The 12,377-nt window shown below is 45.8% G+C and overlaps 1 protein-coding gene across 1 annotated transcript in view; it reads right to left on the bottom strand.

Moving 5' to 3' along the window:
* FAM171A1 (family with sequence similarity 171 member A1) overlaps nt 1-12,377 on the bottom strand; it is a 171,099-nt gene that overhangs the window by 6,509 nt on the left and 152,213 nt on the right. Inside the window, exon 7 of the mRNA XM_027776232.1 lies at nt 1,802-1,918. Coding sequence (XP_027632033.1) covers nt 1,802-1,918 — 117 coding nt within the window. The remainder of the gene's footprint in view (nt 1-1,801; nt 1,919-12,377) is intronic.

Genomic DNA, 12,377 nt, shown 5'->3' with positions numbered 1-12,377 from the left:
ACTCTTTTTTTTTTTTTTTTTTGGAGAGATTTTCACTGTAGGGCGCGTGCGCTCGCCAGACAGACAGAGAGAGACATAGAGACAGAAAGCGAGAAATCACCCCCCAGGGGGGATGGTCACGCCGCAATCCCTTCTCCTCCATTCTCCTCTTGGGATCTTGGGCACGCACGCACACGCGCCCGGCGTGAGTTTTAAGCCACCGGGTCCGGGACACGAACCGCGGTCGACTACATGGGAGTCCAGCGACATAGCCATTACGCTAACTGCTGGTTCCCAAGACTCTTAAAACACAGGTGTGAAGTGTACATTTTCTCAGTCTGGGACAGGTTTTTCAACTCCCATCTAGGAATGCCCTCCATCAAATCAGTTACTTTGGGACTCTAAGTGCTAATTCCAGTGAGAACTTCCATGGCTAAAATGACTTTACTTTCATTTGGGAACTGCCTTCATGACTTTACTCAAAGCACATTTTAACCTAACTCAGTCATCTATGTTATTCACCAGCTGGGTTATGCATGACTTTCAAGATGTGTTGAAAATCAAAACTGAAGATACCCTCTGAGCATGAGATTGACCTCTGAGAAAGGGATTCAGTAATGAAGGCAGTTCAAGTGAGACAGGTTCTTTAAGTGAGACAAGTTCTTTAAGTGAGACAGGTTCTTTAAGTGAGACAGATTTACTTTTTATTTATTTATTTATTTTTACATTTTTGCCATAGGGCATGTGTGCTCTGGAGAGGAGAGACAGAGAGGGGAAGTGAGAAATCAACCGCCCCCAGTGGGGATGGCCACACCACAATCCCTTCTCCTTCATCCTCCTCTCGGGATTTTGGGCATCCATGCACATGTGCCCAGCGTGATTTTCTTTTCTTTCTTGTATTTTTTTTTTTTTAAGAGAGAGATTTTTGTTATAGGACATGGGTGCTTGCCAGAGAGACAGAAAGTGAGAAACCACTCCCCAGAGGGGATGGCCTCACTGCAAACCCTTCTGCTTCATTCTCCTCTTGGGATTTTGGGCATCCATGCACATGTGCTCAGTATGAATTTCAAGCCTCTGGGTCCGGAACTTGAACTGTGGTCAGCCATGTGGAAGAGCAGCGACGTAATCATTATGCCATCTGCTGGTCCCTACCCAGGGTGATTTTTAAGTCCCAAAGTTCAGGACTTGAACTGCAGTTGGGAAGAGATAGATTCTAAAGGAGCAAAGGAAGCCATCACTGGAAATAATTCCCCTGAGATGACTATTTTGGGGGAAAAAATTCTGGAATAGTCATGGGCATATAACAAGCTTTTAATCACATTCTGAAAGATATGAGTTAATTCATATATCTTAAGAGAGATTACTTTTTTTAGACAAAAGGCAATTGGTTTCCTTTTAAGCTTTCTGAACATGCCAAATGAAGCTTTTTGCCCCTCCAAGCCCTGGATGCTAGTTCCTCTTCGGAGTGCTTTTCCCTTTCGCTTATACCAGGCCACAGCTGTTTCAGGAATTAGGGAGGCAGTCTTCACAGCCCGCTGTCTCTGTGGGCTTTTGATGAAGAATTCCCTATGGCAGCTGTCTGAGCAAAATGGACACAAGACAAGACTATTTCTATGCATTATTCTTATGGTAGATAGGAGAATTCCAACCAGAACCTCCCCAACCCCCACAAAATACCTTTTCTCCTCATTAGATTTTCAGACTTGTAATCACTTTAGGAATATGACACATTCTCTTTGCTGAAGTTATTTTCAAAAGTATACTTAGCCTGAGCCCTCAAAGCAATCAATCCTCATCCTCACAGGTGCTGGCTTCGTGTTACCTGGGACAGGGGGAGACATGGCTGCCACCCAGTACCCCAGCTGGGGGGCGATGTACGTCCACGTCAGCTGGCTGCCTTCCTGGTGCACGAGGCCCAGACCACTCTTCAGCCACGTTCCTGTGGGATTCACAAGAGAATTTCAGCCAGATATATGCCGAACTCCTATCTAAGGCTTAAGCAAATTCTAAGAGTCACTGTACATGTCAAGTTTATAACCAGTGAGAGAGCTGAGATGGTCACATGGGCAACTGGGGATTGCAATATAGCTTTCTGTAAAAATTCTTTTCAACTTCTCCTAAGGAAAGGATGGACATTTTCAGGTTTTTGTTTGTTTGTTTGTTGTTCTTTCTTTCTTTTTTTTTTTTTTGGCTATAGGGTGTCTGTCTCTGACAGAGAGAGAGAGAGCGACAGACAGCCAGACAGACAAAGAGAAAGTGAGAAATAATCCCTCAGGGGAAACAGCCATGCCACAATCCCTTCTCCTTCATTCTCCTCTTGGGATTTGGGCAGGCAAGCATATGCCCCATGTGAGTTCCAAGCTGCTGGGTCCAGGACTTGAACTGCAGTCGACCGTGTGGGAGTCCTGTGCCTTAATCACCATGCCACCCACTGACCCCAACATCTCACCTTTCAAAGATGAATAGTTTTAGCAGAAACCTTTGGAGTCCAAAAGTAGCCAAAGGCAGCATGATGGGGGTTGGTAGAAGTGGAAAAGAGTGAGGGGGAGCCCAGCTCTGTTTAAAACTATTATGCTTGAGCAAATCAGCAAATTTCCTGTCCCGAATCACATACTGGCTACATAAGAATTACCTAGGGAAGCCTCTCTCTCTCTCTCTCTCGCTCGCTCGCTCTTTCATCCAATATTAGTAAATTTTGACCCAGTAAGTCTGGCTTAGGTGGACATTTAAGAACGTTCTGATACTGGAGGTCTATACTTTATCTTTCAGTCATTTCTTTCACTAAAATTTCACATCAATATAGTAGGTACTTGCAGTACATGTGTCTTATACAGATTGTCTACAAGTCTCACTACAGCCCTGCAGAGTAGGACTCATTTTCTCTCTTTGGATGAGGGCACTGCAAATTGTTAAGTTCTAAAACTTCCCCAAGGGAGGCCAGCCAGTGGCATGGAGGTTAAGGTGGTTGGACCCATATGGCCAACTAAGGGGGAAGAGTCTTAGACCCAGCAGCTTGAAAAAATACGCTGGGCAAGTGTGTGTGTGTGTGTGTGTGTGTGTGTGTGTGTGTGTGCGCCCAAAATCCTGACAGGAGAAAGCAGGAGAAGGGGTTGTGGCATGGCCATTCTCCCTGCAGCCCAAAGAGTAGATTTCTCACTTTTTCTTTCTGTTTTCCTCTGTCTCTGGTGAGTGCATATGCCCTATAGGAAAAACTAACTAACTAAAACTTTCTCAAGGCTTCTCATGGTAGAGAGGGCAGGAAAGGAACCTAGGTCTGTCTGACCTCAGGCTGGTGCTATTTCTTTTGCCCTGTCATACATGCTGTGTTTCCTGTAAACCTCCCTGGCATTCGACTACTTTTTTCTTATAAAATTTCTATGAGTAGACACATTGAGAAGATAATCTCTTCTTTTTTATTTTTTTTGAGAATTTTTTTGTTATAGGGCATGTGCACTCTCTGGAGAGACAAAGAGACAGAAAGTGAGAAATATCCCCCAGGACTACACCATCTAGCTGGTCCTTTAATTATTTTTTTTTAAATAATTATTTTTATTTAATTTTATTCATTTATTTACTTATTTTAATTTGACCAGGGAGGGACAGAGTAAGGCAGAAAGAGAGAGAGAAAGTGAGAAAGTAGGCTGCCACATTTGGGACTCAAATCGTGGTTGGCCACATGGGAGTCCAGCATCCCAACCACTACACCACCTGCCAGCCACCCCATCCCCTTACTACATGAGTTTTAAGCCACCGGTCCTGGATTTGAATCCCATTGACTACATGGGAGTCTAGCAATGTAACCACTACACCATCTGCTGGCCCCAAGGAAGACAATCTTGTCCTAGGTTCTTGGGCTATTTCTCAACCAGAGATGAGCTAGTGGACAGGCCTGCTCACATGCAGAGGACCTTGCTCTGAGCCTGTGATGGCAGCGGTGGGTGGGAGGCAAGGGGGCTGAGAGCCCTTGCACACTCATGCATGCCCACTCTGACCCACCTGCATGGAGACACTGGTTGCACACAGCTCATCCCTCGTGTAACCAACACCGCCCAGAATCGCCACACCTAGGGCCCTATGGCACTCGTGGTTGCAATGGGCCAACTACCCAGCAAATATTCTATTCTGGTTTTCCAAATGCTTGCCCTTTTTGGGTATACACATCCATGAGGTGTATTTTCCCCCCTGAAGAAAGAGGAAACAATACTTGGGCTGCTTCTAAGCCCTATCAGTTACCATGGCAACACTCAGAAGCAGTGGGTGGAAAGGTGCCTGGATAATGCCTCCTGGAGCCCCGTCTCCATGCTCACTGCAGCTACAGGGTGGTGGTGGTGGTGGTGGTGGTGGTGGGGTGGGGGGAGGAGAGCCAGACAGCCGGAGGGCTGTGTCATCCCTGACCTTCCACGCAACAGGTTCCAGATGATTTCGGTTCAAGTTAGAGGAGAGAAGAAGCTAAAAGGTTTCTAAAAAGACTGTAAGAACAAGACACCCTCTTCGGATTCATTCCCTGAAGCCCACCAACCTGGAAATCCTTGAGCAACTCAGAGAATCAGTTAATTCTGCAGGGCTAGTGAGGACATGGATGCACACGACATTCGACACAATATGAAAAAGGATTTCTAAGCCGGGTAAGAAGGCACGCCTGAGGCAGAGGACAGACCACTTGTGGTTGTGCCCATCTTCCCCTCTGGGACCCCCCCTGATTCCGCTCCAGACTTCCACACCACATCGCCTCCCACAGGCTCTCCCACAACAGCCGCACTGTCAGGGTCTGAGTTGGCAGGATGTGGCTGCACATTCTTTGGTTTGCAGTTTTCCCCAGATTAGAATCCTGAGTCATTGCTCCTCAAACGGAGTGGATTCTAAGTTAGGCTGAATGGGACCCTCCGGAGACAAGCTGGAAGCCGAGTCCTAGCTCCAGCTCATTCATGAGTAAACACCAGCCTCCATCCCTAAGTTGCCTTTGTCTTCTACAACGCAAGAAAATCAATTGAAACAGACTTCTAAAATATCTGCAAGTTACATGCAGGACAAGCCAAGAGGAAGGGCACACTTGCACACACACAAACACACACACCCCACCTCACGAACAAGTCCCCAGGTCCAGCCTGGAAGACCCACTGTCCAGTAGTGGTAGCTGTAGTGCTGGGGGACTCAGAAAGGCCAAAGACTGAAGATGACACAGCGGCAAGGAGACAGTGTCACCCAGGGTAGGTGGAGAAGGCTTGGATAAGTTTAGCTCTCATGAATGAGCAGGGCTCGGGGGCACAGGGTGGGGAAGAAGGCAGAGGACGACATTCCACACCAAGGGAACAGCGTGCTCAGAGGCATGGAGTGGCGAGCATGTGAGATGCTTGGGGATGGGACAGAGGCAGCAGCTGGCGGAGGCTGGAAAGGAGTTTAGCATCTGCCTGGGAAGGGCTTCAAACGCCATTAGCCATGGAGGCCACCAGGGACCCATAAAGGGAGGCAGGACACCACCTGCTCCTTGGCCTCCCCTCAGTCCCTCCAAGTTCCTGCCAGGCCAGTCCTCACAGTACACACTTTCACTCAAGTCTGAGACTTTGCCTGCAATTATGGCTCGAAGGTCACATAGGTTTTTCCTCTTTCAAGTTGCAAATCAATCCATGCCATTTTTGGAAGAACTTCTAGTACACATGGATCTTCTACCTATCTGTAGGTGTTATTGTACTGATTTCCAGAAACACATGTAATCTGTGGTTCTTCTAGAGATATGCTCCGGGAGGGTGGGCCTTTTTTTTTTTTAAAGAATTATTTATTTTGAGACCAGCAGATGGCATAGGTTTTGTTGCTGGACTTCCACATAGTTGATAGTGGTTTGAGACCCGGACCTGGTGACTTAAACCTCACACCAGAAGCATGTGTGTGCATGCCCAAGATCCCGAGAGGAGAATAGAGGAGAAGGGATTGTGGCGTGGTTACCCCCCAGGGGGTGACTTGTCGTTTTTTGTACCTCTGTCTCTCTCTGTCTCTCCGGTGAGCACATGCATCCTATAGCAAACAAAACAAAACAAAACAAAAAAACGAAAACAACTCTCTTAAAATAAAGAATTATTTATTATTATTATTATTGTATTTTAAAATTTGCTATAGGTGCTCATTAGAGAAAAACAGAGAGAGAAAGAAAGTCAGAAAGCAAGAGGCCAGGTCCAGGACTCGAACTGTGGTCAGCCATGTGGGAGCCCAGCCTCCTTAACCACCATGCCATCTGCTGGTGCCCGGGGCCTGTGTTTTCTACTCTTTCTGTCTTTTTCTCAGCACCTAGAAATACCATAGAGCAGTCTTGATAATACTTCAAAGCCAGTGAAAGTTAGAGGTGCAATCCAAACAATACTATCAGGTAACCCTTCTGTGAAAAGTTGGGTCTGGCTGGCAGCAAAGTCATTCCTGTGGAAGTGTGAGTGCGACGGGGATGCGGTCCTTTCACACTAAAGGGAACGAATCCAGCTGGGGGAGAGTCATTTATTTTGGCACATGTTTCCTGTAAAATGCACACGTATCCAGTGACTAAGTGTGACACTGTTTTGAGATTCAACAATCATGCTGTTATTGGCAAAAGCACTTCCAAGCTCTCCATGTCTTGTGGGAGGAAATAAGCTTCAGGGAATATGAGAATTAATGAACTGTGTACTAGAAACATATGCTTCTCATTACTGGAATCCTGATGCTGCTACGGGATGAGGACCGTTTCCCACCTGAGCCGCGGGTGCTCACGTAAGGGATTCGTGTGCTCACGGCTGGGGAACGCTAGGGCTGTGTTCTTTACTGGTGGTACTGATGGCAGAGCAAACAAACCCCTGCAAAGTTCACTCTGCTACGTAAATGTGCTCACTGGACACTGGGACCAGGGAGCCTTTGCATCATGGGTAGAGGTCAGGCATGGCTCACACAGAACAAGGGAGGGACCATGTGGCTCCTACTATGTGGACAAAAGAAAGCTCCAACTGGAGGCCTCTTGCTTGTTCTCCAGCTCGCCCACCTGCCACCTGGGTATGGCCAACCTCTGGATGCCTTCCGGGTGCTCCTGGTCTGTACATCTGCTCAAAGGGTAATCTTGGTTAGGCTTTCCTTCACAGTCCAGACAGAGCAGCCCCAAGGGTTAAACTAGCTCCTAAGACCGGGGGCTTTCTCAGATGCTTCTCTTCTGCCTTTCTCTAGCTGGTTGGTTCCCATCACTTCCTTCCAAGAGCTCACTCTTGCCTCTCCACAAGTGGGCAGCTGAGGCAAGTGCTGGGACAGCTCACAGTGGGAAGGGAAGTGATCTTGGGAAGAGAGGTCACAGGCAGGGCCCTGTACTTCCTGCCCCACCCCATTGACCCCAATCAAGTCTAATACCGGTTGTGGATCCCTTATCTGAAATACTTGGGACCAGAAGTGATTTGGATTTTGGATTGAAAAAAAAATTTTTTTTTTGCTTACACATAATGAGATGTCTTGGAAATGGGACCCAAGTCAAAATGCGAAATTCATTTATGTTTCATATACACCTTATACACAGAGTCTGAAGGTCATTTCATACAATATTTTTGTATGGCAGTGCTTTGACTGTGATCCATCACGTGAGCTCAGGTGTAGAAGATTTTCCAATTGTGGTATCATGTTGGTGGTCTGGATTTTGGAGCATTTCGGATTTCAAATTTTCAGATTAGGGATGCTCAACCTGTCTAATAACAGATAAAACGAAGCTTCTCTGTAGGAAGGTACAGAGACTCTCCTTCATGGCCACCCTCAAGACACCACTTTATCGCAATCTGGAAGCTACTCTTATATATAACTTGAGTCCTATTTGTCAAAATTTGAAAAGAGTGGCCAGCAGATGGTGTAGCAGTTATGTCACTGGATTCTCACATGGCTGACCACAGTTTGAATCTCGCATCTGGTGGTTTGAAATTCACACCAGGCGCATGTGCATGTGTGCCCAAGATCTCAGGAGGAGAATGGAAGAGAAGGGATTGCATCCCCCTGTAGAATGATTCCTCATTTTCCTTCTCACTGTCTCTGTCTCTCTCCCTGTGAGCACACATACGTGCCCTAAGGCAAAAAAAGTTTTTTTGAAAAGGAAGTTCCATAAAATTCTAAAAAGTATCACTTAGTTTCACCTTATAAAAGTGAATACAATTTAGATTTTTCCTGGTAACCGAGGGTCACAAGTATGATCAGTTACAATACTAGGTTCTAACATAGAGGAGCCTTTAGGAATACAGAGTTGGGGACTACAGAGCTGTTTGCTCTTCTGGTACACACTGCTACCCCGCCCCCACTACCCACAGTTATTTCCCCTCTCTAACTCACAGCTTGCTGTTAGCAGTGTTCCTGTTATCAGTTCTGCTCCTTCCTTACCATGCCCCTCCCCAGGCAATCTGCTACTGGAAACAGACAAGCCACCTCATTAAAATTGTGTTTGGAATAAAATCTACAGCAGTGTGAGAAAACAGAGGGGAAAACCAGATTTGGTGCAGGGAGGTTCTGAACCCAACATCAGCGTTTTTAGTTCATTAAAATTTTTTTTAGTTTATTATAGGGCACATGTGTTCACCAGAGACAGAGATAGAGGGAGATATGAAGAGAAGGAAACTGAGAAATCACCCCTTGGAGGGGATGGCCATGTCATAATCCCTTCTCCATTCTCCTCTTGGGATTTTGGGCATGCATGCACATGTGCCTGGTGTGATTTTCAAGCCTCCAGGTCTAGGACTTGAACCACTCAGTTGACCATGTGGATTCTAGCTACCTTAACCTTTGTGCCACCTGCTAGCTCTTCTATTTTTATTTTGTAACACTACAACCTCTGATCAGTTTTTGTGTGATTTTAATTCTGTAAACCTTCTATAATGGAAAGATCCAGCAATATTTTCAAGAGTAAGTAATTTTTTTTTTTTTGAGAGGTTTTTTGCTATAGGGCGCGTGCGCTCGCCAGACAGACAAAGACAGAGACAGAAAGCGAGAAATCCCCCCCCCCCCAGAGGGGATGGTCACGTCGCAATCCCTTCTCCTCCATTCTCCTCTTGGGATCTTGGGCACTCACGCACATGCGCCTGGCGTGAGTTTTAAGCCACTGGGTCCGGGACGCGAACCGTGGTTGACTACGTGGGAGTCCAGCGACATAGCCATCATGCTAACTGCTGGTTCCCAAGAGTGAGTAATATTTTGAAATACTGTCTGATGGGGCTGGCAAGTGGTATGGTGGCTAAGGGCGCTGAACTTCCACATGGCCAATTTTGGTTCAAGTCCCAGACCTGGAGGCTTGCTTTTTCACTCTCCCTCCCCTCTCACACATACACCATGTCTCTCTCTCTCTGTAAATATTAAAATAATAATAATAAAGTTAAATAAAGTAATTCTTAAAAAAAGGAATATTATTCTAATCTTTTGAAAATGAGCTGTTACATATTCAGCTGGCAAGGCCCATTGAGTCTGAAACACCTTGAGCTCTTACTCTAGAAGCTACCTTTAACTGCAGTGATGATTACACGACATAATTGACAGGCAAAAAAGCTGTGTCTTCTGCTTCCTTTTAAGATCTGACAAGGTCTCCTAGAAATCACTAAGGGCATCGTTTCCATGCTTGGGTTACCAGGCAATCACGAAATCAATTTTTACTTGCAAAACATCAAGGAAAGTGAGTTTGAAAATTTAACAAATGGCTATCAAAAAGGAGAAGAACTTTTAAAAAAAAGAGCCAAAAACACCATGTCTAATCTGAACATAACCTAAGGAACTCATATTTATCTTGCTTTTCCTGCCTAGAATTTCCTGCCTGGAAAGCCCTCTGCCACAGCCATGTTACACTTGGTACAAGGCAGAGAGACGTGATATTATGAACACTATTGATGTGGGAGGAAAAACAAAAAACTGTAAGTGAGAACCCACCTTTAACAGAATATACACTGAGGCTGACACTCTGCACATTGGCCACTGTACAGGGACATAAGTCACTGCTCTCACATTGAGATCTGTAGCGCGTCGGGCCTCGGGGACACCAGCAGATACATGTCCACACTATAACATGTCAGCTAACCACATGGATGACTTCCCCAGAGCGTGAGAATCCTCTATGTGAATTCTGGCTTTGTCACTTGCATGCCAAGGATGGCACAAAAGAGGAACGAAGCATCCTTTGTGATTTTTCTGGGCCACTGGAGCCGTAAGGGATTCGTGGGCTCACGGCTGGGGAACGCTAGGGCTGTGTTCTTTACTGGTGGTACTGATGGCAGAGCAAACAAACCCCTGCAAAGTTCACTCTGCTACGTAAATGTGCTCACTGGACACTGGGACCAGGGAGCCTTTGCATCATGGGTAGAGGTCAGGCATGGCTCACACAGAACAAGGGAGGGACCATGTGGCTCCTACTATGTGGACAAAAGAAAGCTCCAACTGGAGGCCTCTTGCTTGTTCTCCAGCTCGCCCACCTGCCACCTGGGTATGGCCAACCTCTGGATGCCTTCCGGGTGCTCCTGGTCTGTACATCTGCTCAAAGGGTAATCTTGGTTAGGCTTTCCTTCACAGTCCAGACAGAGCAGCCCCAAGGGTTAAACTAGCTCCTAAGACCGGGGGCTTTCTCAGATGCTTCTCTTCTGCCTTTCTCTAGCTGGTTGGTTCCCATCACTTCCTTCCAAGAGCTCACTCTTGCCTCTCCACAAGTGGGCAGCTGAGGCAAGTGCTGGGACAGCTCACAGTGGGAAGGGAAGTGATCTTGGGAAGAGAGGTCACAGGCAGGGCCCTGTACTTCCTGCCCCACCCCATTGACCCCAATCAAGTCTAATACCGGTTGTGGATCCCTTATCTGAAATACTTGGGACCAGAAGTGATTTGGATTTTGGATTGAAAAAAAAATTTTTTTTTTGCTTACACATAATGAGATGTCTTGGAAATGGGACCCAAGTCAAAATGCGAAATTCATTTATGTTTCATATACACCTTATACACAGAGTCTGAAGGTCATTTCATACAATATTTTTGTATGGCAGTGCTTTGACTGTGATCCATCACGTGAGCTCAGGTGTAGAAGATTTTCCAATTGTGGTATCATGTTGGTGGTCTGGATTTTGGAGCATTTCGGATTTCAAATTTTCAGATTAGGGATGCTCAACCTGTCTAATAACAGATAAAACGAAGCTTCTCTGTAGGAAGGTACAGAGACTCTCCTTCATGGCCACCCTCAAGACACCACTTTATCGCAATCTGGAAGCTACTCTTATATATAACTTGAGTCCTATTTGTCAAAATTTGAAAAGAGTGGCCAGCAGATGGTGTAGCAGTTATGTCACTGGATTCTCACATGGCTGACCACAGTTTGAATCTCGCATCTGGTGGTTTGAAATTCACACCAGGCGCATGTGCATGTGTGCCCAAGATCTCAGGAGGAGAATGGAAGAGAAGGGATTGCATCCCCCTGTAGAATGATTCCTCATTTTCCTTCTCACTGTCTCTGTCTCTCTCCCTGTGAGCACACATACGTGCCCTAAGGCAAAAAAAGTTTTTTTGAAAAGGAAGTTCCATAAAATTCTAAAAAGTATCACTTAGTTTCACCTTATAAAAGTGAATACAATTTAGATTTTTCCTGGTAACCGAGGGTCACAAGTATGATCAGTTACAATACTAGGTTCTAACATAGAGGAGCCTTTAGGAATACAGAGTTGGGGACTACAGAGCTGTTTGCTCTTCTGGTACACACTGCTACCCCGCCCCCACTACCCACAGTTATTTCCCCTCTCTAACTCACAGCTTGCTGTTAGCAGTGTTCCTGTTATCAGTTCTGCTCCTTCCTTACCATGCCCCTCCCCAGGCAATCTGCTACTGGAAACAGACAAGCCACCTCATTAAAATTGTGTTTGGAATAAAATCTACAGCAGTGTGAGAAAACAGAGGGGAAAACCAGATTTGGTGCAGGGAGGTTCTGAACCCAACATCAGCGTTTTTAGTTCATTAAAATTTTTTTTAGTTTATTATAGGGCACATGTGTTCACCAGAGACAGAGATAGAGGGAGATATGAAGAGAAGGAAACTGAGAAATCACCCCTTGGAGGGGATGGCCATGTCATAATCCCTTCTCCATTCTCCTCTTGGGATTTTGGGCATGCATGCACATGTGCCTGGTGTGATTTTCAAGCCTCCAGGTCTAGGACTTGAACCACTCAGTTGACCATGTGGATTCTAGCTACCTTAACCTTTGTGCCACCTGCTAGCTCTTCTATTTTTATTTTGTAACACTACAACCTCTGATCAGTTTTTGTGTGATTTTAATTCTGTAAACCTTCTATAATGGAAAGATCCAGCAATATTTTCAAGAGTAAGTAATTTTTTTTTTTTTGAGAGGTTTTTTGCTATAGGGCGCGTGCGCTCGCCAGACAGACAAAGACAGAGACAGAAAGCGAGAAATC

This window comes from Tupaia chinensis, unplaced genomic scaffold (assembly GCF_000334495.1).
Source record: "Tupaia chinensis unplaced genomic scaffold, TupChi_1.0 Scaffold000647_1, whole genome shotgun sequence".
Taxonomy (NCBI): domain Eukaryota; kingdom Metazoa; phylum Chordata; class Mammalia; order Scandentia; family Tupaiidae; genus Tupaia; species Tupaia belangeri.
This window is presented reverse-complemented; position numbering and strand designations above follow the sequence as displayed.